The 27,593-nt window shown below is 41.5% G+C and overlaps 1 protein-coding gene across 2 annotated transcripts in view; it reads left to right on the top strand.

Annotated features, from left to right (window-relative positions):
- Positions 1–27,593, top strand: part of RORA (RAR related orphan receptor A) — a 704,001-nt gene that overhangs the window by 664,213 nt on the left and 12,195 nt on the right. For both annotated transcript variants that reach the window (XM_032417115.1, XM_032417116.1), the window contains 5 exons: positions 15,073–15,214; positions 18,619–19,014; positions 24,481–24,602; positions 26,209–26,341; positions 27,001–27,108. In XM_032417115.1, the coding sequence (XP_032273006.1) occupies positions 15,073–15,214; positions 18,619–19,014; positions 24,481–24,602; positions 26,209–26,341; positions 27,001–27,108 (901 nt within the window). The remainder of the gene's footprint in view (positions 1–15,072; positions 15,215–18,618; positions 19,015–24,480; positions 24,603–26,208; positions 26,342–27,000; positions 27,109–27,593) is intronic.

Below are 27,593 nucleotides of genomic sequence, written 5' to 3'. Positions count from 1 at the left end.
CCCCAATGTTTATTTATGACGAAAATTAAAGCCATAAGAACACAAGGGGCAGCTATTATTTTATTGTTGTCATTTTTCTAGATCCCCGCCCCGATCTTGTACAGCCCCGATGCCAAAGTGTGCTTTGGTTATCTGTGGCTCTGTGCTTCTGTCCTGTTGACTTTATACAACGGAAATCACCAAACAATTAAAACTTAATTTTATTGACAGATTGAGCCTAGGCCCAGTCTGGGACCTACGCAGTGGTATGTGTTTATATTTGATGCATATAGTATTTGGTCTGCAATTATAGTTTCCCTCTGCTATAATTAATATTTTCACTTCTGGCTGTGGTGAAATCAAGAGACTTCTGCTTTTGCCGTTGATGTTAATGATTTATCATGCTCTAACCAGGTGAGGGTGGTTATAGCATCATAAATTATAAATAATTTATCTCTGTGATAGGATCACTAGACATTTGGAAAATTTCTAATTATGTATATATATAAATAGATATCTAATGAAAAGAAAGAAAGTGACTCAGTCATTTTCTGAGGTAATCATTTTATGAATGTATTTTAAATTGCATTTTAAAGTCAACCACCTGAAACCCTAAGAAACCAAAGAACCTATTTAATTGCTGAAATGATGATTTATTTTACCACATATCTGCTCAGGTAAACATTGCACATAAACCGCAAAAATGATGCAAGTCTGGTAGCTCTTTTCTCTGGTTTCTGGGTATTCCCAGCCCACCCTCTCCAAGTCCCCTTTGCTACCTGTAGAGAGACAGTATTGTGACATGTTTATGCTCTGACTTTGGAACCGGACTGCCTGGGTTTGAATCCTAGTTCTGCTTTACCAGCTTGAGCACCTGCCCAACCTCTCTGTGCCTCTGTCTCCCCATCTGTAAAATGAGGATGGACATTGTAGTTACTTCCCAGGGTTATCACATGCATTTAGGTAACGCACGGAGAAAAGTGCCAGGCATGTAACAATCGTTCAGTAACTGTTGGCTGTTGTTACAGTCATTGCTAGCCAAATTCCATACGCTTGAGTCATGCTGCTCTAGTCAGATATCATTTCCAGAACATCTATGGGTCCAGTCTTGATTTTTTTGTGACCATTTGCTATTTGTTATGTAGACTCTTCTACTAAAAACAAAAATATGAGCGCCCCCTTGGGGCCACGCACTGTATAAGCACTGTAAAGGACCCAGAGACATAGAAGACCTGAGCCACCTCAAGCAGTTTATGGTGTAGTTGTAGAGATGAGGTCTGCAAAGGAGCAATGCAAGAACTAAATCCTAGGTTTAATAAACCAGAAAAAAATTATAAAAGGGAGGGGGCAGTTCAGAAAGAGATCCATGCATTTAAGGTCAATTAAATTTTGACGAAGATGCCAGTTGAATTCAATGAAGAAAAGATGGTTATTTCAAATAATATTGCTGGAACAACTGGACATTCATATGAAAAAAAAATGAACTTCACATTTATACCTCTCACTGAAAGCAAATATTAACTTAAAGAATATCCTAAGCATAAAACTTAACTCTATAATATTTCTAGAGGAAATCATATATTTTTGTAACAATAGATGTACAAATATTTCTCAGACCACACACCGAAGTCCTTACCTTATTTTATTTTATTTTTTTTTAAGATTTTATTTGACAGAGATACAGCAAGAGAGGGAACACAAGCAGGGGGAGTGGGAGAGGGAGAAGCAGGCCTCCCGCCGAGCAGGGAGCCTGATGCGGGTCTCGATCCCAGCACCCTGGGATCATGACCTAAGCCAAAGGCAGATGCTTAATGACTGAGCCACCCAGGCGCCCCTATCCTTCCCTTATTTTAAAAAATAACAAATTGGAATTAATCAAAATTAAAAACTTGTACCTTTCAAAAGGTATCATTAGTAAAAAGAAAAGGCGAGCCATATACTGGAAGAAATAAAAGAAAAAAATAAATTTTAAAATAAAAGGACAAAAAAATAAAAAGGAACAATAACTTGAACAATCTCTTCACAAGAGCTGGACAAGGAACCAGTGAACATGTGGATATATTCTCAACATCTTTAATCATTAGGGAAATGTAAATAAAACCACAGTGAAATACCATGACATATTCATCTGAAAGGCTAAAATTAAAATAGAACAAAACAAGAAGAAGAAGAACAAAAACACTGCCTATGACAAACATGATGAAGATGCAGAGAAACTGGTGAATTTTTCAGTCTCCTACATTACTTGGGGGGGCGGGCTGTGACATTGTACAGCCCCTTTGAAAAAAGGTGGGAATAGAGTTAAGTTACCAGCCTCACATATGACCTAATGGCCCATCCTAGGTATTTACCCGAAAGAAACAAAAACACCTGTCCTAGAAAGACTTTTATATGAATATTTGTAGTACCTTTATTCATAATGGCCATCAGCTGGAAACAACCCAAATGCCCATCAACTGAAAAATGGATAAAAGTGTGTGGTGGATGGATGAATAAGATCGATGGAATGGAATGCTGCTTAGCCATAAGAGAGGATGTACTATATGTGCACAAAACAACATGAGGATGAATGAAAGAAACCAGAAACAGAAGAATAATTACTGCATAACTGCACTTATATGTCATTGTAGAAGAAGCAAAAATTTTAAAGCTATAATGGCAGAAAGCAGATGTGGTAACCTGGAACGAGGTAAGGCATGACCACTAAGAGAAGGACACTTTTTGTGGCTTGTGGCAACGTTCCGTCTTGACTGTGGTAGTGGTTCCACAGGTGTGTGCAGTGTCGAAATTCATCAAGGTGGACTCTTCACAATGGTGCGTTTTTGAATTGAATTTATGCCTCAGTGAAGTGTATTTAAAGTATATATTAAAAAGAACTAAATCCCAGAGTGAGACTATAATCTGTGGTGTGGTACAAACAGCACATACCCACGAGGCAGCAAGAACCCAGAGGTGGGGATGTGTTGGTTGTCTTTTGGGGACAGCATATAACCCAGTGTGACTGGAGCAAAGGGTCACTTTCTGGATAATGGAAAATAAGGAAGGGTATGCCATTCCCAAATTTTTAAAGGTTCTATTATACCAAGGTTTTTATTAGAAGGGTACTTTACTTGTTCTTTTTTTTTTTTTTAAGATTTTTAAAAATTTATTTGAGAGAGAGAATGCACATACAAGCATGGGGGGCAGAGGGGCAGAGGGAGAGGGAGAGAGTCTTAAGCAGACTCCATGCTGAGCGCAGAGCCCTCCCGGGGCTCGATCCCACAACCCTGAGATCACGACCTGGACCAAGAGTCAGAGGCTTAACCGACTGAGCGACCCAGGAGCCCCTACTTGTTCTTTTGAAATAATGAAGGAACAGTGTACCAGCTTTGGTCATGCCTTGAATATTGCATTTCAGAAAAACATAAAATCTAGGCCTGCAGGGGCTTAGGTCTGTCACTGAAGATGTTTCTGAGCTCTTGGAACAGAATTTAGTCCCAGCTCTGGGTGAGCAGTAGGAGGGGGTGTGGGGTAAGCTGAGGCAGGCCTGCCTGGGAAGAGGGGCCAGGCCATGGAATGGGCAGGCAGAGGAAAAGGCCAGAAATAAAACAAGGGTCTGTGGATGTTAGGGGTGAGGTTCAGTCTTCAAAGTGAATAACAATGCTGAAGTGTTTATAGAAAAATGACACCGGTTGAGGTTTCCTTTGAGAAGTGGTCCTATTTTTCATTCCACTTCCGTTCCTAGCTTCATCATTAGATACAGTGATGATGATGATGAAAAATTTATTTCCCGATAGAAACAGTTTTTTATCTATATGCTTTAGACATTTTGGATCTACAATTTCAATTATAACTTTTTAAATGATAATGTGCAATCAAGTTTTAGGGTTGATAGGATTGATTTCTGATTACATTTAGGACCTTTTGCTCTTAATAGGATAAGAATAGAGTAACATTTGTTTGTCAAATACTTATTCATCAATTAATTACACGTAAGACGATGTCTTAGGCAAAGTTTCCTTTTCCATCCAGTGAAGGAAGAATTTGGAGTAGTTTCTTTGCATTAACAACATATGAGACTCTTAACTATAGGGAACAAACTGAGGGTTGCTGGAGGGGAGGTGGGTGGGGGGGATGGGGTAACTGGGTGACAGGCGTTAAGGAGGGCGCTTGATGTGATGGGTGTTATATGCAATTGATGAATCACTAAATTCTGCCTCTGAAACTAATAATACACTATATGTTAACTGAATTGAATTTAAATAAAAACAAAAAAAAATGAAAAAAAAAAAACAATATGCTGTCTGAGATTAACAGTGAAAAGCCTTTTCAAAGATATCCAGAATGCAAAATTGGTACTTTTCCTCCCCCCCCCCCTTTTTTTTCCCTGAAAGAGTTAAAGCAGTTTCTGGAGGTTTGTATGTATTAGGCTAAAAAGAAATGTCCATAAATATTCCATTTAGGCTCAAATTGTTTTTTAGAGGATTGTAATATTTTTATTTCAGTCGTGAAATGTCACTAGCTTTGGACCAATTTTAACCGCTTTTCAGCATTGATATATTCATGCCCAACATTTTTATTTTAATGTTTTATAGCACCTGGCCCGAATATTAGAGCTAGCCATTTAAAATGAAAATTAGACTTAGCTGTTACTGCATCCTGTGACATCAGTGTTTCAGTTCTGTTAAATACCAGGTGATAAGAAAAAACTTTCGTTTTGCTCACTCTTCCAGTCCTGTGATGAGATGCACAAGTAGTAGAATGTGTGAAACCCCAGTGTGCATCAAGAGGATTTGGATTTTTTTTTTTCCTGTATTTTTTGTTGCTTTGTTGTGGTCTTAATCATGTCTCAGTAACTGCTGTCCTTCCTCAGCTCATAGACAATGCTGGGCTTATGGCCTTGTTGTCAGTAGGGTTCTAACATAGTGTGTGGCTCAGGGCAGGGCTCCTCATGCTTGCCTGGGGATCACCGCTGTTGAATGTGTTCATTTGGATTGAGTCTGAGTGTGGCAGATCACAGTACGGCAAAGCGGACATCTACACTTACCAAATATGACACACGAGGTCAGCTTTAATCAGAGATCATTTGCACATACAATTCTACAGGGAGGCCCGTCATTATTGAAGGGGAAAGTAGTTCAGGAGATCTATGCTTCCATGATTTATTGCTGCTAGCTGTGAGTGCAGAGCTGTACCAGCTAACTTTCGCAAAAGAGGTTGCCTGTTCTTTCCTAAAGAACAAATTCCCTTCTTCATTTGCTTCCTTGAGGACTATTATTGCTGCCCCCCCTTTTTAATTCTATCATTTCTTCTGCTTCTTCCTGTCTCTTGATTTAAATCTATTTATGCCCGCTCCTTATCCCTCAGTAAAATTAAATCGACAGTTATTTTTTTTCTTAACTTTAAAACTCTCTGCCCATGTTTATCCAAAGATATTTCTTCTCCCCCCCCCCCCCCATACCTCTGAATGTTCTCAACAGAAAGTTCCCCAGAGAAATAAATTTGTAACAGTTTGTCATTTACAGAAGGGATTCTCCGCTGTGAGAGGGAGACATACACCTGCTTCAGCAGTCCCCCCAAATTTCAGTTTTTCAGTTGTATTGGAAAATACAATAATTCTGGGTGCCTGGGTGGCTCAGTTGGTTAAGCGACTGCCTTCGGCTCCGGTCATGATCCTGGAGTCCTGGGATCGAGTCCCGCATCGGGCTCCCTGCTCAGTAGGGAGTCTGCTTCTCCCTCTGACCCTCCCCCCCCCTCATGCTCTCTCTATCTCATTCTCTCTCTCAAATAAATAAATAAAATCTTAAAAAAAAAAAGAAAATACAATAATTCAGGCAGGCATAGGAACATTCATAATAAATCATAGAGTTATGAATAAATCTTGGTTGTCAAAAGCAAATGTGTAGCCGTTCCAAAGCGTCTGCCATTAGAATTCAGCAAGGCAGCTGTCAGCTGCTTTCTTGTAATTAAACAGCCAATGAACAGCTAATTAAGACATATGTGTATACAGAAGTGGAAGTGGGTATGTTAATGAACTGTAGGAATCAATTCATTAAGTGAAAATTGTCAAAAGACCAAACATCAGATCAGCATTTCAGCCTCTGCCTTACTGAGAAGGAGCCCCAAACAGGAGGGAGCCCCTCAGAGCAAGACCCTCGGAGCACCTCCCCAAGCACACCCATAGTTCTCTGTCCAGCCAACTCGCACTTTTGGGCAAAACTATTAATAACTCCGATAGGAAACGCCACTTATATTTCAAAGCTTCTTATTGAGTAGATCTAGCAAATGACCATGTTTTCCTACCGTATGTAAACATGGTATTCGACACCCTCTGAAGTGTCACCTCCCTCTCCGGTGTCTAAACCATTATATGGAACTTTGACTACAGAACGGAAAAAGTGGTGGCTTTGGGGGTTGTTTGTTTGGTTTTGTTGTTTATCTTGTTCTGTTCGATCTGCCCTGCATGTTTGTCTCGATGCTTTTTTGGTACTGTATTAAGAAATCTATGGCATTTGGGATAAGATGCACCAGGGTTCAGCGATTCAAATCCTGGCTCCTCCCCTTACCTGCTGTGTGACTTCCAACATATGGCTTAACCTCTCTGCACTTGAATTTTCTCATTGTAAAACAGGTAGAGAAATACCTACTTTGCAAAGTTGACGTGAATTGCAGATCAGCAATGTTTGCCAAGTGTCCTACACGGTGCCTGGTATTGAATAGGTGTTCAATATATGATTGCCACCACGGTTTTTAATCAGTACAGTCATTTTTCCCTCTGGTCATTCATTCAGCAAGTATTTGTTGATTTCTCTAAGTACTGGGGTAGCTCCTGGAAACAAAGAAACAAAGCAATCAGTGAGGGAGACCTGGCCATAAGGGTGCACGTGGGAGGGGCCCCTCAACCAACCTTGGGAGGGGCAAAGTCAGAGAAAGTGATTATGTCCGTGAATCCTGAAGAGAAGGGGAGAGCTTCTGGAAGTGGGGGTGGAATGGGGGAATTGGGGGGTTGCCCTTGGAGGAGCCGTGAACACGGCAGTTCAGGCTTGGCCAAAGTGTGACTTCGAGAAGAGGACTGAATGTAAGAGAAAGTTGCCTGGACAGGTGGCCGTAGCCTGGTCATCAGTAGGGAGCCATTGAGGGCTAAGAAGCAGGGAAGTGACCCGATCGGGTTGGTGTTTGAGAAAAGGTCCCCAGTAACTGTGTGAAAATGGATTGGAGGGAATGTGAGTGGAGGCAGGCTGTATAATAACCAATTTGGGAGATGGTACACATGTAAACTTAAAAATTGCAGTAAAGATGGAGAACTGTAGAAGGATTTGAGAAATAGGAAGATGGTAAGAAACAGCCTAATATGGTGACTCCATGGGTACAGGAGGGCAGGAGGCAAGGATGAAATGAAGCCTATCATTCTGCCTTGAGTGACTGGGATGAAGTTGGTCCCTTGACCGAGCAAGCAAACATTGGAGGAGACAAGGCGAGGAAATGGGCAGTGGGCTGCGTTACGTTCTGTATTGGAATGAAGATAAAACCATTCAGTTGAAGTGACTGAAGAATATGTGTGTCTACATGTGGGGGGATGATAGAGCTATAGAAAGTCAAACCACAACTCTGGGTAGAGGCCCATCTGAAGTAGGGAGGATTCATTCACAGCCGATGGGAACCTGCAGAAGGGCTGTGCCCAGTCCAGTCATGTGCTGGTCAGTTTTTAACAACTGAGTTTGGAAAACAGTGTCTGTCTGTATGTACGCAATTTCAGTGTATTTGTCACTGATGTAATGTCACACAAATAGTAAAATCTATAATATTCTGCACTATAAACTTCATATAGACCAATGATTCTCGCTAAGTGCTCTCAGTAATTTTTGCTGAACTCCTACATCTGTGCCTGTGGTTGCAGTTGATGAAAGACTGTGGTGCCAACATGAATGTTGATATTTTCATTTACATTAATGAATGAGAGGAAAGTGAAATAAGGAAGATGTGTTTTGGAACTTCACTCATTCACCAGGGATGACATGAGCGATCTCTTTCCTGAATCAGATAATCAGATAATGGCTTTTAAATACTGGAAGAATATTTCCTCAGATTTGTTGTGCTGTTCACAATGTGATGGCTACACATACTATATTTAATACCTTTAACCCACATTATTGTTTTATCATTTTTTAAATCTAGACAATAAGCATAATAAATCAAGCCCCGATTTGTAGCTTTTGCCAGTTTCTGTAATACAAATACTCCCAACACATGGTCAATTTCAGGCCTCCCAACATGACCTCTCAGTGAATGCAGAGCAGGGAAGACGTAGCACACCATTATGTAGTATCCCCACCATCCAGATATAATTGATGTAAATATCCTTGGGAACATGAATAATAGCAAAATAATAAAATCAATAAGTTAGTTTTTAGTAATGGTTATGTTTAATGATTGGTTCACAAAATTCCTGAAATTTTGACACTCCGCTCTTGCAATCTGGAATGAGCCTTTTCCCATACACCATGGCCTCAGTCCCAGTCCCAGGGAACTCCAAACTAGTAGGAGTGAGGAATAATTTCATAAAGTCAAAAGTTAGGCATTAGAAGTTTCCAGAGGATGGAAGGCAGAAATTAGAAATAAAACTCAATGAAAGGCACTTGGAAAGGCTAAGGGAGGAAACACTGCAGAGTTCTCTTGGAGTCTGTGGAAATCGATACAGTTGGTGTATTTGAGGAAGTCAGGATTGTGTGATGTCACTTCTCTTAGCCCAACACTTCAGAAGAGATACTTAAGTGAGAGTGGACTGTATTTAAAATTAGGACACTGGACTTTGAGTGTCAGCACTAATATATACCAGGCATGGGATAACCTTAAGTCACTAACCATTCTGAGCTTCATTTTTGTTATCTACAAAATAAGAATACTAGAGTAGATCTGTGGTTCTTAACATGGGGAAGGCAGTGGAGTCTTCAAGAAGCTTTGTTAAAATATTTATCATATAAATTGATATCCTTTTTTTTTTTGGCCTGCAAAAATGGCACCTTCATATTGTTCAAACTCTGTGTATGTTCAGGACTATATCCCCAAAGGTTCCGGTTCAATAGATTTCAGGTGTATTTTTTTAAAGCTTCATGGGTGATTAGGGTGCACCATCTGTTTGAGAACCTCTGAACCTGATAATCTCTCAACTTCTTCAGTTCTAAAGACCTGTTTGTATCATTCAAATTAACTATTTGCAGTAACTGCGTGTTGGTATGCCGGCACTAGGTGGTGGTAGTGAGCCACAGTCACACCAAGTTCTGCTACCCTGAAATTCATCATGGTGGCTCTCTGCTCAAGCCCACCATGTTCACAGGGGCACATGTCCATGTATTTTGACATCCATAAAAAGTGAACTTTTAAGAAAGCCAAAGAAGTCATTCATTAGCTCATCTTTTGGCAATAAAGCTCTAAAACTGTGAACTTACTATCTTTTCTAGCTAACTCACAGCTTCAGCAGTTTCTCTCTTCTTAGTACATACCTCTTCAGTTCCACCTAAAACTCCATGCACTGGCTTGTGCTGTCCCTGCTCTTTGTGTGGCCTCAGACTCCCCAACCCCTAGAACTTGTATCTGAGCTCACTCATTTCTCACTGGGACCCTTTCCAGGATTGCTCCGCAGTCAGTAGAGATCCTGCTTCTACATTTATGAGTATATTTTTACCTTTAGGTGGGAAGATACCTACCATATTTTCTACTTCTTCCTCGTCCTTCTTGCTCTTCTAATCCTCCCCCCTCTTAATGTGTTCATTAGCCTTAAATATTTTAGTTTAACTTCCCAAATCCTTAAGCCCCTGAGAAATCACCAGGAATGCCGAAATGAAGAGAAAGAACAAAAGAGAGAGAGAGAGAAAGAAGACCAAGCCCTCATTCTGTCTGAAATGTAAAGTTCAGGGTTTATCTGAGTCACACAGGCTTACCCTCTCTCTCTCCCTTCATAGCTCTCACCTCATAACCCCACTTGACCCATCCCACACGGTATGTGATAACTCCCCTTGTGGGCATGACTCTGTTGCCTCAGTCCAAAAGCAGGATCTCTTCTCTGGATCTTGGCCGCTCCCAGAACTTTCAGCAGGCACTTGCTCAGCTGACTCAGTGTAGAATAAATGGTGTTGTGAAGAGCAAGGTGTTTCTATTTGCTCACCTACTTTCCCCAAACCCTTCAAAGCTGAGCCATATAAAGAAGTATAGGTCTCTTCCAAGTTGACAGCTTGGAAGCCAGACCTTAGTTCCAGCCTCAGTGTTCAAAGCCCATGTGGAATGCTTCACGGATTTGCCCTGCGATTTATGGCATAATTACTCAGACACCTCTCACAATAGAGGTCTTTAGTGACGCTGTGTCCTAGATGGAAGTTTGTTGTTGTTGTTGTTGTCGTTGTTAGTGTTTTATTTGTTTTCCAAATAAACCCAAATAAATTAGAAATAAATAAGGTGCATAAAAGGAGACCTAATGGCTCTGGTCAGAAATGAGGGAAAACGGTGAGCTCATGAGACTGGTTTTCTCATGTGACTCCAGCCCACATCTGGCTGTAGAAGAAGAATCTGTAAAATACCTGGGCAGTGGCCTTTAGTCCTGCTAACAGGGCTCACCTGAGGAAAACAGCAATTTCAGAGCAGATCAGTCTTGCTACTTTATTCATACCTGTCTCTTTGTCTAATTTAATGGTTGCCCTCTCTGAGAACAACCAAGTGGGAATCCTTTTGACATGCAAGGGCAGCAGAAAAATAAAAAGGATAAAAGTGTGTGTTCTGGAATTAAGCCACATGAATTCATATCCTGCCTTTACCCCATGCTAGAGGTGGGGCTCTAAGACAGTCGCTGTACCGAAAGCCAAGGAAATGGTAGTACCTTCCTCATACTTTAGAATTACAGGACGTCATCCACATAAAGTGCAGGGGCACCTGACACATAATAAGCACTGTTTTAACGATACCTGGGATTTGTTTTAATCAGGTAGGCAAGACACAGACACAAAAATGTCATGAAGGAAGAAGGCTTTATACTCACAGGTCCCTAGAAACAGGAAGGGCCACAGTGGGAAGCAGCAGGGTCAGTCAGGAGGTAGAGAGAGAAGGGGAAAATATGCAGAGGAGACTTTGTTGTCATTTCCCTTAGTAAGGAATGGGCAAGGCAGGGTAAGCAGATTTAAGGTTGACTAGTTTTAGCCAGCCCTGGAGTCTAGGGGCCATCGTAGTTGTCCGGTATCTGGTCCTGGGATAAAATGGGCAGGGGACAATAGTGGCTCAGAGTAGGAGAGCCTCATAGAGGAGGTGGTTGGGTATATGGGCTCTGGACTGGTTGGTTTGCCTATGAAAAGTGTGCTCCCAGGCAAGTTGTTTGCAATCTCTAAGAATTAGCAAGCCCTGGGAAATATAATCTCTCCTGGGTCACAAGGCCCCAGGAGGTCAAAGCAGCAAAAATATGGAATAAAAATATATGATTAATAAAGCACTAATTAAAAATTTCTCTGTTGTCGTCATCATCATCATCATCATCATCATCATCATCATGCCTTCTCAGCATTCCCTGGTAGTAGAGCAAACTGATGGGTGTTTTGTTTTGTTTTTTTTAAGATTTTATTTAATTTATTTGCCAGACAGAGAGCGCACGCGGCAGGCTGAGGGAGAAGCAGGCTCCCTGCTGAGCAAGGAGCCCGATGTGGGACTCGATCCCAGGACCCTGGGATCATGACCTGAGCCAAAGGCAGACGCTTAACTGACTGAGCCACCCAGGCATCTCTAAACTGATGATTTTATATGGCTTCTATGCCAGCGTCCTGGAACTCGTTAGTGATGGTTGATGTTAATTGGCGTTTAATAAGTGGAAACTAGAAAGTAGCATCTTTTTTGTTAATGACCCAGCCATTATTCAAGAGCTGTATCTAGTTCTGGATTTTGTATTTTTGAAGGAAGTGGAGAAACCTGTGTCCTAGATGGAAGTTTGTTGTTGTTGTTGTTGTTGTTGTTAGTGTTTTATTTGTTTTCCAAATAAACCCAAATAAATTAGAGAAGAAATTCTTTTTTTTTTTTTTTTCTTTTAAGATTTTATTTATTTATTTGACACAGAGAGAGAGATAGCGAGAGCAGGAACAGAAGCAGGGCGAGTGGAAGGGGTAGAAGCAGGCTTCCTGCCGAGCAGGGAGCCCGATGCGGGGCTCGATCCCAGGACCCTGGGATCATGACCTGAGCCGAAGGCAGACGCTTAACGACTGAGCCACCCAGGCGCCCCTGAGAAGAAATTCTTAATGGGGGGAGAGAACCTAGGAGGCAAGGTGACAAATGCTGTGATTTGGTCTACAGGTGAGGGGTCGGGAGATAGCCTGGCAGTCCATTCAAATAAGAAGAGATCACTCAGGGGCGCCTGGGTGGCTCAGTCGTTAAGCGTCTGCCTTCGGCTCGGGTCATGATCCCAGGGTCCTGGGATCTAGCCCCGCATCGGGCTCCCTGCTCCGTGGGAAGCCTGCTTCTCCTTCTCCCACTCCCCCTGCTTGTGTTCCCTCTCTCGCTGTGTCTCTCTCTGTCAAATAAATAATAAAATCTTTAAAAAAAAAAAAAAAGAAGAGATCACTCAGACATTCCCCATATTTGATAATCCTAGAACAAAATGGAGCAGGTTCATTGTGAAGCAAGCAAAATTCAGCCTCAACTAAAGGAAAAGCAAGGAATTCCTGATCCTAGGCACCTGTGGTGATAGCAAACACGGAGGGTCTGAAGAAAGGTAGAGTCTCAAGAAATAGACACCTTTCAGCTTTGATAGAGATTATGTATCTCAGACAAACTGAATACCTAGACCCATGACCTCTTCGTATCTCTTTCTAAGGATTATCTGCCTCTGTTACCATTTTTATTTTCTTGAATTCTCTTCATTAAGCTCCAAAGAAAGCTTTACTTCTTCTCACTTCCTTTTCATAGAGGAAAAAACACAGCAAACAAACAAAAAGCCCACAGCTTTAGATATTTTGAGAAAAGTGAGATTGCTTCACAGAAGAGGCCAGACTTAATATAAGGGAGGTTCAAAGCACATCACACAGTCGGAGACCCTGGGCCCCCAGCCCTGCCCATGTTTAGGCTAGTGAGTAGTTCAGCAGACAGCCAAGAGTGTATGACAGGTCAGTGCCCTGCCCCTCCCATTCTAGATTGGCTTCCAAAACAAAGAGGTGGAAACTGACGTCATATCCATCATTACCATTGACTTAACCCACAGTCACCAACTCTTCACAAAAGAAAGCAAATATACTAGATTGCTCTTCCCATATAATTCACATTCCTTTCCACCTGCATACTGTAGAAAAATCAGAAAGCACAGATAAACAGAAAGATGTTTATTTTTATCACCTTTTTATGTCAATAATTATATTTCTGAAATACCATTTTACTGGTTTCCGAATATATGGATATCCAATATGACTCTTGCAACTCATTAATGTAGGACATTTAGCATCTTTCCAAATTATTTTTATATTTCAGACCGTGCTTATGATGAACATCCTTATAGATAAGTCTTTATATTCTTATATTCCTTTAAAATATATTCCCTAAAGGATAATTATTGATTCAATAAATAGACATATTTTTAAGGATTTTGATACAACTGCCAAGTTGACCTCCAGAAAAATCTTTTGGTGAGAAAGTACCTTTGTCAGTGTGCCTGCTACTCTGTCAGTTCTTCAGGACTTTGCTTCTCCTCTCTCCACTGGTGTCCCCTTTACTGGGGTCATGTATCTTTACCATTAAGGATTTGAAGATAATGATGCTCTTTTGTACCCTTCATGGCTCTGCATCATGGAAAGGACTTTGGTTACCTTCCTTTTCTTCAGTACCTTCCTAGCTTGCAAAACCACTAAGAGATAAGTCAACAATAAAGAGACAATCAACCCCCCCGTATGTTTAGAAATTAAGAAATGTGCTTCTAAATAATGTATTAAAGAAGAAATCTGTTGAAAATTAGAGCATGTTTTCAAATGAATGGTAATGCAAATACTACATAGCAAAACTTATTCTAAAAGGTAACCAAAAGGAAAATGTGCAGCTTTCGGAAAAGAATGAACACAGAAAATTAATGATGTAGTAAGGATCCAGCTCAAGAAATTAGCAAGAGTGAATGAATGAATAAGTGGATGAATAAATTAAATTCTTGAAGTCAGTAGCTCCTTAGGCATCTTTGCACACCCTCTCATTTCCAAAACAGTGCTTAACAAGTACGTGGAGGGGCGCCTGGATGGCTCAGTTGGTTGAGCATCAGACTCTTGGTCTCAGCTGAGGTCATGATCTCATGGGTCCTGGGATCGAGCCCCGAGTCGGACTCCATGTTCAGCAGGGAGTCTGCTTGAGATTCTCTCTCCCTCTCCCTCTGCTCCTCCCACTCATGCTTGCTCACTCTCTCTTTCTCTCAAATAAATAAATAAATCTTAATTTTTTTTAAAAAGGCAAGTAAATGGAACTCAATGAACATGGGATTGGCTTTGTTAAATAAAGGCCATGATTCTGAATACCTGGTATTTCCAAACTCTCAAGGGTTGAGGAGTATTCCCATTCTGACTTCTCTGCCAAGATAATCAATCCAAGTGTCATTTAAGTTCTTAGGGCAGGAGATTCTTTCTTAGGGAATGCAAGATGCCTGGAGTGTGGTAGAGTTCAGTGGGCTAGCAGAAATAACCCAGGATAGCAGGATTGCAGCTACCATGAGTTACAATGAGACAGCATTTTCCATATCTCTGGACATCTCAGAGAACTGTTTTGTGTTTATTCCACTAAAAATATTTTGGAGATAAAGGTTAAAGATAAGTGCCTTTGTACCAATCCATCAAGCACATGGTTTGGTCATCAGAAGTCAAGAACAGGGCCTGATCACATAGGCAGCCATCTGTTGGAGTTAAAGTTTCACATGTGTAAGGGACAAGGGATTAGGCTCTAGGGATCAATTTTACCCAAGAAAAAGAAGTGACTTTAATGTCATTAATGGTCTCCTGGATGATCTACTATAACTTTTAATTCTCCATTAAGCATTAGTGCCGCTCAGTGCTTAGTATACTGTCTTTAGTATCCTACGGCTCAAACTGACACTAACCTGTTTTCTGTTTTATAACTGAATCACAGGGCTTTTTCAGGAGAAGTCAGCAAAGCAATGCCACCTACTCCTGTCCTCGTCAGAAGAACTGTTTGATTGATCGAACCAGTAGAAACCGCTGCCAACACTGTCGATTACAGAAATGCCTTGCCGTAGGGATGTCTCGAGATGGTGAGCACTCATAGTTTGAGTTGTACAGTAGCATGGGCTTGTGAAGGGGCCTTCTGAGCCCTGGACCCAGATCTGCCCCTCCCCCACTCGACCCCACCTCCTTTGGAGGCCTTGTGGGTGCCACGAAACCGGTTACTTCCTCCTCCGTAATCCACTGGGGGTCCGCTGGCGGTGAGGGTGGCATGGAGGAGAAGCATCTGTGTGGTCAGAACACCTTCCGATTTTAGACATTCAAGACATTACAGGTTGTTGACCTGATTGAAGGTGATTGAAGGTACATGTCGTCTGAGGGCCTTAATAAATATTCCTCTTATAGGCATTTTCCCCAGTAAGAAGCACAAGCCAGAGCTAATGGTTAAGGCTAATTGCTAGTGCTTTACACTAACTAGTAAAGCTTATTGGCAGTTGGAATGAATTAGCTTTTATATTAACTGGATATTTTGAATCACAAATCAAAGTCATATATTTGGGGTTTTTTAAAAACTTTTAATTAAGTTTTTAAATTTTAATTCCAGTGTAGTTAAACATACGGTGTTATATTAATTTCAGGTGTATAATATGGTGATTTAACATTTCCATACACTCCTTAATCCCCATCAGCTCTTTCACCCATCCCCCGACCCCCCTCCTCTCTGATATGCTTTATTTTATTTATTTTTTTTTTTTTTTAAGATTTTATTTATTTACTTGACGGAGAGAGACACAGCAAGAGAGGGAACACAAGCAGGGGGAGTGGGAGAGGGAGAAGCAGGCTCCCCGTGGAGCAGGGAGTCCGACGCGGGGCTCGATCCCAGGACCCTGGGATCATGACCTGAGCTGAAGGCAGACGCTTAATGACTGAGCCACCCAGGCGCCCTGATATGCTTTATTTTAAAAGAGTACCCTCAGTTAAAGTTATTACTTCTTTTTCCAACAAGAACATTTTTTACTTAAGGCATGCTTCAGAATACATGGTTCTATTGGATATACGTTAAGACGTTCCATCCAAGAAAAGTAGAATACACATTTTCTTCAAGTACACACAGAAGAATCCCCTGGTTAAGTCACATAAAAAGAGACATAACAAATATCACAAATTTAAGTCACACCAAGTATATTTTCCAACCACAATGGTACAAAACTAAAGATCAACAATAAAACAAAACTGGAAAATCTACAATGTAAATATTAAATATTTAATATGTAAAAACTATACAACACACTACTGCACAAGCAGTAGACCAAATAAGAAATCAAATGGCAAAGCAAAATATGTCTCAAAACAAAAGAAAAAGTCATGTATTTGTACATACAGAATGTGTGAAAACAGGGCAAAGCATGGCTCAATGACAAATGTTCTTTTCCTTAAAAGAAGCTGTTTTAAGAAATAGAGGCCATCTATCACTCAGCTGCAAAACATTTCAAGATCTTCCTGGAACACTATCTTAAGTGCATTGAATAATCAACACCAGATTTCAAGACAGTTATTCTTATACAAGGAAACTGGGCAGAAAGTATAGCGGATACATGTTAAGGACTTTTACGAACATACAGGCTGGCTGGCTCTCTTAAGAGATCCCCTTGAAGGAAACATCTCTTCCAGTGGAATTCCAGCCTGTGGAAAATATTTCAGAATGCTGGGCAGGCGTTCAGAAAGCCTGCCTTCCCCATAATCAGACGTTCTTGGGGCCTGCAGACCAGCCCAGGCACGAGTTACGGTGTACGTCGGTAGCGATGCACAGGATGGCCACTAAGAATACACAGGCACAAAAATAAAGTTTGGGACATTGGAAGATGCAAGTCACAGAACTTATATACATAGAAATTCCTGTGACATGCAGCTCTGCAGATTTCACCTTTCAGTGACACTAAACTAACAAGGTCAAGCATAAGCTCTTGTGAACTTGTAAGCTAAGATCACAAGTCGTGTGTGCATTTTCTCAAGAACTGATCCTTTCGTTTCACTTGGAGGATAGTATAATTACTCTTGTTAATATTAAGGCAAAAGTTAAAACACAGTTCAGAGTCACAGCAGAATGAGTCTCACCTATGGTTATTAATCCCTCTGGGTGTTCTGGAGTATTCTTTAAAAGAAAAAAATACATATACCTTCAGTATACCTCTTGGAAATTTTGCACAGAGGTAGCAACACATGTTATGGGCTTGATGTGAATGTTGGGGCTTCAGTGACAGGCCTGAAACCCAGAGCTCAGAGCAGCCTGATTGCTGCCTAACCAGCCCCAAATTTGTTACCTGAGCCGTGGAAACTGGAAATTGACCCGGATCCCACTCACTTGTTTCCTGTGTGTGAAGGGACAGCACGTCCTCCTTGGCAGGAAACAAATCTGCCAGCTGACCCAGGTGGTTGTCCCTGGTTCCCAACTTCACTTCCATCTCTCTTGCCTCCTGCCCCTAGACTCATAGAATTATAATGACGGTCAAATGGCTGACTTCATCCACCCGGTCAGGTATCAGTGTAACCACAATCAGTTAGGAGGTCTTAGTCCCTCCAGCAGAGGCTTTCTCTGCATACACAGAATCGGGCTGAGAGAAAATGGGTTTGTGGGAGAGTTCAGACCAGGAAATCATAAGGTTCTTTTATCAATTATCCGGTGTTTTAGGAGAGATCATTTGGGATTCTGAATGAACAGGAAAGATACTACACTCATTGTTCCACTTTAAATATGGGGACACATCCCAGGGATAAACATTGCAAACACACATTTGCCCAACAGGGATCTTACACAGTGTTTGCCCTTCCCAAAATTCTGATACTATTTTTACTTGAGGGTAAATGAGAAGAGCAGAGGTCACTTAAAGGTGGGCCCAAGGGTTCCGCGGGGGTCACCATGACCCAGGAGGAGGAGAGGGGGCTTCTTAGGTCAGGTAGACTCAGAGATATAAGTCAGGGAATTGCAAAGAAGCCTCATTGTTGAGGTCTCGCAGCAAAGCCCCAGCTTCAGCTGTTTGATTGGGAAGGAATAAATGAATGAATAAAAGTTAAGGTTTGGCTGCTTGTGCCTCGATGTACCCCTGTGAGTCTGCATCCCTGCACATCAGTCTGAACCCTGGGAAGAGAAAGAGGTGGTCGAGGCAAGCGGCATGGGCGGAGAATGAGCAAGCCTATCAAGTCACACATGAGCGGTTCCCACTGAGCGTCGGGTTATGTGACAGCAGGAGGACAGACGTGGTCATTGCCCTTCCACCAGTCCCAGGTCTGTTTCTGAAACGTAGCTCCTCTGGGATGTGGAGCAAGCCTGTGTGGGGTGGGACCGTTTTCACCTCTGGATCATGTCCTTATTTTTGTGGCGATGTGGTTTTTGATGGAGATTGTCTGAGACTTAAAAGGAACCCCCAACGCATGCTGGAGAGAATAACAAAGAGAAGCATATTGTCTATGGTGTGGTCTGGCTTTTCTCTTCCAGCTGTAAAATTTGGCCGGATGTCAAAAAAGCAAAGAGACAGCTTGTACGCAGAAGTACAAAAACATCGGATGCAGCAGCAGCAGCGAGACCCCCCACAGCAGCCTGGAGAAGCTGAGCCGCTGACTCCCACCTACAGCATCTCGGCCAACGGGCTCACCGAGCTTCATGAGGACCTCAGCAGCTACATCGACGGGCACACCCCGGAGGGCAGCAAGGCAGACTCGGCCGTCAGCAGCTTCTACCTGGACATACAGCCTTCCCCAGACCAGTCAGGTCTTGATATCAATGGAATCAAACCAGAACCAATATGTGACTACACACCAGCATCAGGCTTCTTTCCCTACTGTTCATTCACCAACGGAGAGACTTCCCCAACTGTGTCCATGGCAGAATTAGGTAATGGCCTCCATGTGTCCGTTGCGACGCGTCACTCCTGCCCTTTCAAGTAAATGGGGGGTGTTTGACTTTCCCCTAATGAGTTATGTTCTCAAAATGATACTAGGAGAGCAATTTCACCTCTACCATTTGGACCCCTTCGAAGTTCCACCCTGCCCCCTTGTTTTTGATCGTCCACTGTTTCCCCTCACATATCCAGAAAACATGTTGACCTGTCCGTATCAGAGATGGGGCAGCATGAACTTGAAGCTGTCTTTAAATGCCACAGAAACTGTAAACTCGGGGGGTGGCCCCATTAACTCTGTTCATCATTTCCTTTAGTTATGATCCAGGTGTTGCTTTACACCTGAAGTCATAAAAATGGAAGCCCACACACTGCCTGGGCCATACACATTTTTTTTTTTGACCTGCGCAGAGTTTTAAAAATTTTTGAACTGGTTGCTAAAGTTTTAAACCTAGACAATCCTGCCTCAAAGTTCGGATTTTTCAGCTTCTTGTGAGAGGGGAGAAAATGACCTAGTTATACTGGGCCAGCATTGGTGACTGGCAACAACCAGTTGGTACCAGTAAGGTCCTAACACCTTGACATGTTTTCCCATTTTATATCGCTGCCCAGCTCCTGTAGGCATCTAGGTTTTGCAGCCCTGGGGTATTCTATGAATGTTAAAGGGAAATTGGCGTCTTTATTTGCCAAAATGGTTTGGTGATGGATATTGGGGACAAAACTGATATATTTCATAGAAAACTCACCATGCAAAAACAAACAAACTTGTCATCTCCTTAATCCTGTGTGACATTGTTGCTTTTTGGGAGGTGTGACCTAGAAATGTTGAAAACACAGACGCTGGAAGACTTGCCATTTCGAGGAAGTGGTGTTAACAACCCCTGTTGTAACATTTCATCGATTTTTAGGTACAACACTATTATTAGCGAAACTTGGATAAGAAAGTTTGCAGTTTTAGAATTTGCTGTGCTCCTCCCCGTGACTCCTCACACAAGGTTATAGTCCTTTGGGATATTTCAATTAGTCGCTGTGGAGGTGACTAACTTAACACGAGGAGAGAATGAAGACTTCAGATGGAAAAGACCCAGCAGGTTCTGACTTGAGCACACACATCCTTAGTTCACAGAAATAACGGTTGTGTTCTTTAGATGGTTTCTCCACCTCTGTACCCCATAAAACATTTTTAAGTGAAATTTATATTTCCAGTAAAATCTTTCTCCAAATAGAACAAATTGAATGTTCTTTACGGTTTTTACACAAGCACCTTTTTATGGGTCTAAATTTAAATCCTCAAGAGCAGGGACATTTTAAGCGTGGTCTTTAACCACTGAACAGCATTAAAGGTGGATTGCAGCTCTTTTGATTAACAGAGGAACCTCTGAACTAGAAGCCAAGCTGAGCAGAGGTAGGTTTGATATTTTTTTCTTGAACTAGAACAAAAACCTTCCGTTTTTGTCGTGAAATCTTGGTTGGCTGCGACTTAAGCAGAACTGTAATGAAAGTAAAATTTTCAGAAATGAATAAGGATTTGATTGAAAGCTGACATGATATCATGAAAAATGACCTGGCTCACTTTCAGTTTGCTTCCACCTTATAAATACTAGCAAACCTGTCCTGTTTGCTTGTCAAACGTTCAGCCCTAAAATAAATCCATGGGGCTTAGCCAAAGTGTTGCCCTTAAATATGGCCCTTCGGCTAAATGTGCACTAATACCTGAGTGGGGCCTGAAATGGCAAAACCAGTGCCCCCTGGGCCCCCCTGGTCAGTGTCTTCCACAACTGTTACCTCCCACTACAGTCTGGGAGCCCTGTGCCCTCAAATGTTCTCCATGCTCTCCTAAATTGGGGGCTTTTCACGTGTCTTGTGGCATTTTCCAGGATCAGTAAAATTAACTCATCACTAGGATTAGTCCCAAACCCAAAACTAAATAAGAATTTGTCTGAAAAGAATATAATTGGGTTCTAATTTTCTTTCCCATTTACCTGTACAAAATATTTGGAGGAGCTGAGCAACATAGAAGTGGCCAAAGACATTGCTCTTCCTTCTTCAAAGCTATCTGGGGTTCCCTGATATTTCCTTTGGGGCCTCAAATCCTGCTATCTTTTTTTTTTTTTTTTCCAATTCCAGTATAGTTAACATACAGAGTTTTATTAGTTTCAGGTGTACAATATAGTGATTCCAGTATTACTATCTTTTTAACTAACACCCTTGACTTCATTTTAGGCAAAATTTTGTCATCAGATTTTAAACCAATGAAACCAGTTATACAGTTGGAAAATAAATTGTAAATTGACATATCCTAACCTCAATTTTCTCTTTCAATAATAGTGTCTACAATCTGTTACTTTTAGTGGAAATACATCTGCATTCCTGGCTAGGAGATTTTGCCCTTGAGGTACATACAATTAGTACCTGAATTATACATTCCAGATAAACAACCTAGGTTCACTTAAAAAAAAAAAAAAAACTGCGTGTGTCACTATAATTGAAAACTAAAGCTTTGTGCAGAAGAGTCACCTGATTATTGGACAAAGCACTAGTCAAGAAGTCAGCTTATATGTTTTGTGGTCCTAGGTTTGCTATAGGTTGTACAACCCATTGTAAGTCATGTACCTTGCAAGCTTCAGTTTCCCTACTTACAGAATATAATGATTAAGCACAGACTGGCCCCAAATTATGTATGTTTGAATCACTTGCCACTTGTCTGCTATGATACCTTGGAAAAGTCACTTAACCTCACTTGGTTTCATCATCTGTAAAAGGGAGATAATACCAGTGCTTTCCTCCTACGATTGTTATGAAGATGAAGAAAATATACATATTCAGAATATATGTGTATATATAAGTTATATGGGGCTAGCACATAGTAAATGCTATTAAATATTATCATCATTATTAATGGTGTTATTATCTGTAAACTGAGGAGAGGTCGGACCAGGAGATGTCCAAAGGTCCTTTCCACTGTGAAAATCTGTGACTAACTCAGAAGTCAGGATTTTCCATCTGAAGTACCTAGACCTTAGCCATGTTGAAGAAACAATCATGGTTGAGAAGGTGAACTGATTTGTCCATCACAAAGTGAGTTTATCTGCTGAGTGCAAACCAGAAACCAGGTCTCCTAACTCCTAGTTGCACGGTATTTCACTATTCCAGAGTGTTTCTCTAAGAGACCACACTAACTTAACTTTTACTCAGTCTGACCGTATTGTCCTTTGCTGAAATGGAGATTTAAAAATAGTAAAGTGTCTGAAATCTTAACACTTGCCAAATCAACTGTGAATTGTAAAGGCAGTTGGTGAGAATGCAGCCACTGCCCTCTACTGGTTCGACATGTACATTACGCCATTCCTTGTCTGACTTCCGAATGCTGGGCTCAAATAGGTAGGGATGGGTGGGAACAATTTTTAGGGTGAGGTAAAGCAGGATGCTGACCCATATTAACAGGAAAAGAAACATGATCTGGAAGAGAATACTATGAGCCTCTTCCCATTCATCACTTCACAGGATTCCCCCAGCTTCCCTGCAAATACTTCATCTTCATTTTTTTCATATCTGCAAAAATTAGTTTACTATATACAAATTTTTTTTCTTGTTTCTGACTCATTGTTTTTGTCTTTACTCCCCTCTTCCCTTCACAAGCATCACTGATTCTAAGACACATAAATTACTGGCTTCTCCCTCTTATGGTCATTGTCTCTGTTTCTTTCCTTTATTTTTTTCCCTTCTGTTTACGCTTTATTTTCCTGGTATTTATTTATGTTATGTTCATGTTTGTGTGTTGCCAAATAGGGCTGTTAAGATTTATTGTGTTTCAGTGTCTCTAGGGAGACTCTTGTTTAAGCTTCATTTAGGTGAACCCACTCTGTTTTCACACAAACAAGTCTGATTCTGTTTGCTGAAAGCAGTGACAAATTTCCAAACAGACCCTCTTACTACCATTCTTTGAAAAGGCTTTCCTGGTATATCAAGACCCTGGAAGGAGATCCCTTTGGGGTATGGTTTCATATTTATGGAATCTTGTCAGTTCCCTTAAAATACTTCCATCGTCCTTCCCTGCCATGACGTTTATCACCAACCTACCCCAAGCGCTTAGTCCCGCCCATGTGGATTGCAGCAGCCTTTCATTGGTGCCTCCAGCACCGGCCTCTGCTCCGATTCACCGATCACAAGACTGCTTGTTCTGTTTCCCTGGTACAGCCTTCCGCGTGTCAGCTCCCCTGGAGAATTCCACCAACTCCTTTCGTTAAGCAGGTCCAAACCCTTAATCCTAATATTCGAGATTCTCCAGAATGTGGACTCTGACCTACTCATGTTTCTGTCTTGATACTAGCACTTTATCACATCTGCCTGTGCCCTGTAAATGCCATTATTTGCTCCTTCATCTGTCATCCCTCGAATGTGGTACTGGCTCACCTCTTCACACTGCTGGCCTCTGCCTGCCAAATCCTCCCCTTCCTTCAGGGTCCACTTCAAATGTTCCTCTCCTGCCAAAAAGCATCCTCTAATTCCCCTCATCTCTCCCTTCCATGACAGGACCCGTTCTCTCTCTCTCTCTCTCTCTCTCTTTTTCTCTTCTGATACAATTCAACTTGATGCATTATTGTCTAATGTCTTGAATTGTCCTTTCAACATGTCCATACATGTTCACCAGATTATAAGTTCCTAGAGAAACTTCTTTGGCATCTATTTGTTTTAATATCCTCAAACCACCTACACTCCAGTATAATAAGAACAAATGTTTATGTAGTGCATACTAGGTAACCCTCCCTGTTCTAAGTGCTCAACTCATTTAATTCTCACAAGCCCTATGAAGTAGATACTGTTTTCCTCATTTTGCAAATGAGGAAACCAAAGCACAGAGAGGTTGAGTAACTTACCCAAGATGATACAGCTAGTACGTACAAGAGCTGAGTTTCAAACACAGGCCGTATGGTGCCAGAGTCAATCTCTTAACCACCACCCTATATATAGTGACATAGTAGGCCCTCAGTAATGCTTCTTGTGCTATTTGCTGGAAAAATAAATAAGTAGTTGTTTTCACAAAAGCATGCCATTTCCTAAGTTTTCAAGAGTAATCCTCCCCAAGTCAATGTACGCAGCAGATGTGTCTTCATCAAAATGCCAAGAAGAGGCTGCGTTGGTCATTTCACACCTGCCCAGGCTAATAATTGTTCATTCCCACACATTGGTGTAAAGCCACAGAAGAAGGTCAAGGTCAGGAGGGTCTTTGAAGTCACCAAGACTTAATTCTAAGTATTGGCTTTGCCTGTCCTTCATCTTCATGTGCCAAAATACAGAATAGTTCCAAATTGCTTATTTAAAAATGTAAAGATAATTAAAACTGGTTCAGCATGTTTCTTTGTACTTGTTACTTTTTAAACCAGAGATTAAGCAGGGAAAACCCTGATTATTCAGAGAAGAGCTTGGCTTTTCATGTTTATGACCTCCTGTTTTCTCCTTAGAACACCTTGCACAGAATATATCTAAATCACACCTGGAAACTTGCCAATACTTGAGAGAAGAACTCCAGCAGATAACGTGGCAGACCTTTCTGCAGGAGGAGATCGAGAGCTACCAAAACAAGGTACATACTCTGAAGATTTTTACCCAGGATTGAGGCAACAGTGGGAAGGGTGTTTATGCAGGACATCTGCCAAAGAATACAAACAGAATAGAGAATGAATGTCTTTCATCAGATATCAGATTTCTGTTTAAAATCTTTCTTCTAGAGATGATCATATACTTGGGGCTTTGTCTTACTGAGCTGCAAGTGTGTGAAATTCCAGCAATACAGTAACAAACAAATTCTCTTGTGCCTGTGACTATATACACGTATCTCCTATCACTTGGCAATGGGGGCTGGAGGAAGCAGTGTCCAAAGCCTGAATGAATTGAGAGTTGTCCTGATTTCACGCTGGCAGATTTCAAGGTCTGGAAGTTGAATGTAAAATAATCTCAGCCTCCTGTTTCCAGAGGTTCAGAGAGTGTGTACAGAAAAAGGTTTGGAAGCTATTATCATAACTCCAGTCTGAACCTAGCAATGCGAGGCTGACAAAGGGTGCTGCTACTTGCCTTTTTCTTTACACGCTGATCAACAAGCCGCCAGAATGGGAGGGCAGGGCTGGAGAAGGGGAAGTTACAATTACCCGTTCTGCCTTGGTAAAGGGAAATGCTGTGGTTTTCCCCAATAATTATAAAGATGTAGGCCTAGGAAGGGCGACAGAGATTATGCAGACTAATCCTCCCCTTCATTTTACATATGAGGAAATTAGCATCCCTTGGCGTCTGGCAGGAGAGTGAAAATATCAGGACCAGACCATGACTCCTGGCTCCTAAATTCATTCCTTCACCCCATCATATTGGTGGAACAGTCTTAAAGTAAGCTTGGGGGAACAAGTGAGCAATGTAACAGATCCGTGTCCCCCTATAACTAAATTAAAGAGTGGGTATATAAAAGCAATTAAACAAGACAGGTTGGGGAAGAGCAACGCATCACTTTATTTGCCTTTGAGATAACAGGTAACACCAGCAGCCAGCCAGTGTTGTTAGAAAGGGAAACCAGAAAGCAGTAAGAAACAGCCAGGCATGTGAGATGGGGTTCAGAGTCAGAAATGCTGGGATTTGCATCCCAGCTCCAACACCTCCTAGCTCTGAAACCTCTAAGAGAATTTGTGTCCATTTATGGAAAACAGGAAAATGAAAAAAGACAAGGATGTCATACAGCATCTAGCTTGAAGCAGGTGCACAATAAATGTAATTGACTCCCCTTCTCTTCCTTATCCCCAGGAAAGTGGTGTTAAATTCCCCAAGGTAAAATAATGGCTCAAAAGAAGATCCTACTTTGCTGCTCTCTGAGGCCCACGGGTAAAGCGGTGGCATGTGTTGGTTTTCTGACTCATGTTTTCACCTGCTCATGACATCTTCCCCCGTCCCTTTGCCACCAAAATGGTAACGGAGGAATCAGAGGAGATGAGAAAGGGACTTGGAAGCAATCATTATAACCCAAACGTTTATTTTTAACCCTCTAGCTTTTTTGAATCCATTTCCAAGGAAGGCTTTGACAAAACAGGGGCAGTTGAAACACCTGTACTGGGGAGGTGGGTGACCGCGTGTGCTGACGTGCGTTTGCTCCTCCGCAGCAGAGGGAGGTGGGTGACCGCGTGTGCTGACGTGCGTTTGCTCCTCCGCAGCAGAGGGAGGTGATGTGGCAGTTGTGCGCCATCAAAATCACAGAAGCGATACAGTACGTGGTGGAGTTTGCCAAACGCATTGACGGATTTATGGAACTGTGTCAAAATGATCAAATTGTGCTTCTCAAAGCAGGTATGTGCTTTGCAAGTGAATTTTGAGGTCTTTTCCTCACCTGCTTTCGCCCGCCTATTAAAGAAATGCTTGGTAAGGAAGGTGTCGGGAACAGTTCTCCCCCAGTGTTAATAGCTCGGGTTTCTTTTAGCAGAAACTGAGTCCTTTTTAAAGGTTTTTGAGCAATCTGTGGGCAACATTCCCTCCATTTTGCTTCTCCTCTGAGTGAAATGATTAATTTGAAGGACACCCGCATTCCCCCATCTTACCATCACCTGTGTTTTGTTTCTATCACTCCAGACCCTCGGGAGGTAACAGTAAGTTGTTAGGAACGTTATTTGTGGAACTCAAAGGAAGACCCCTGGTTTCTTGGTTTGTTTTAATAAATATGAATTGATATGTTTTCCTGGCAACCCTGAGACTCTATTGCAAGACAGAAGAATGCCAGAGAAGTAATTTTAACCCTGTCTCTCTTCAGGAATACAGGCCTTAGTTAGCTTCAGCATAAATCCTAAATTACGCTAGTGAACTGTGCCCCTTTAAATATAGAGAGCTGATGTGACTGAGAGTAGACAGCCCCCACTGTGCTGAATCAGAAGGGGGTCCCTACATTAATGCCTTCACAATAGATAAATATTCACCATGATAAGAAAATCCACACCATTTCTGTCTTCGCTTAGGTTCTCTAGAGGTGGTGTTTATCAGAATGTGCCGTGCCTTCGACTCTCAGAACAACACCGTGTACTTTGATGGGAAATATGCTAGCCCCGATGTCTTCAAATCCTTGGGTAAGGAAATCTGGGTGCTCTGTCTTTAAATCAGGGCCATAGGAAAATACGGGAGCCCCACCAAAGAGCTAACTGAACAGAACGGAAACTGTTATTTGGAAACAAAAATTAAAGGATTTTATGCTTATGTTACTTTATAGTCGCTGAAGAAAATTCACACAGCTCAAACAGTTTTTGTTTATAGTACATTGAAAGGTTTAGTGTTTTGTTTTATCTAGTTTGTAATCGAAGAAATTTATATTGTCTAACCTTCCAGTTCCCTTGCAGATTTTAAGAACCAGATTTTCATAGGATAAATTATTCAGATAAACTACAGAATGTGATTTGATACATAAAATCAAGCAAAGAGTACTTCTCAAATAACAATCATTAATAAGAATGAAATGTAGATATCAAAGAAATAAAATATAGCTAAGTGAAACTGACATATACTATAAAAATTATTTTGGATTTCTATAATTTAAATAAAGTGGGATATAATCACT

The sequence above is a fragment of the Phoca vitulina genome, unplaced genomic scaffold (assembly GCF_004348235.1).
Source record: "Phoca vitulina isolate PV1807 unplaced genomic scaffold, GSC_HSeal_1.0 scaffold20, whole genome shotgun sequence".
Lineage (NCBI taxonomy): Eukaryota > Metazoa > Chordata > Mammalia > Carnivora > Phocidae > Phoca > Phoca vitulina.
This window is presented reverse-complemented; position numbering and strand designations above follow the sequence as displayed.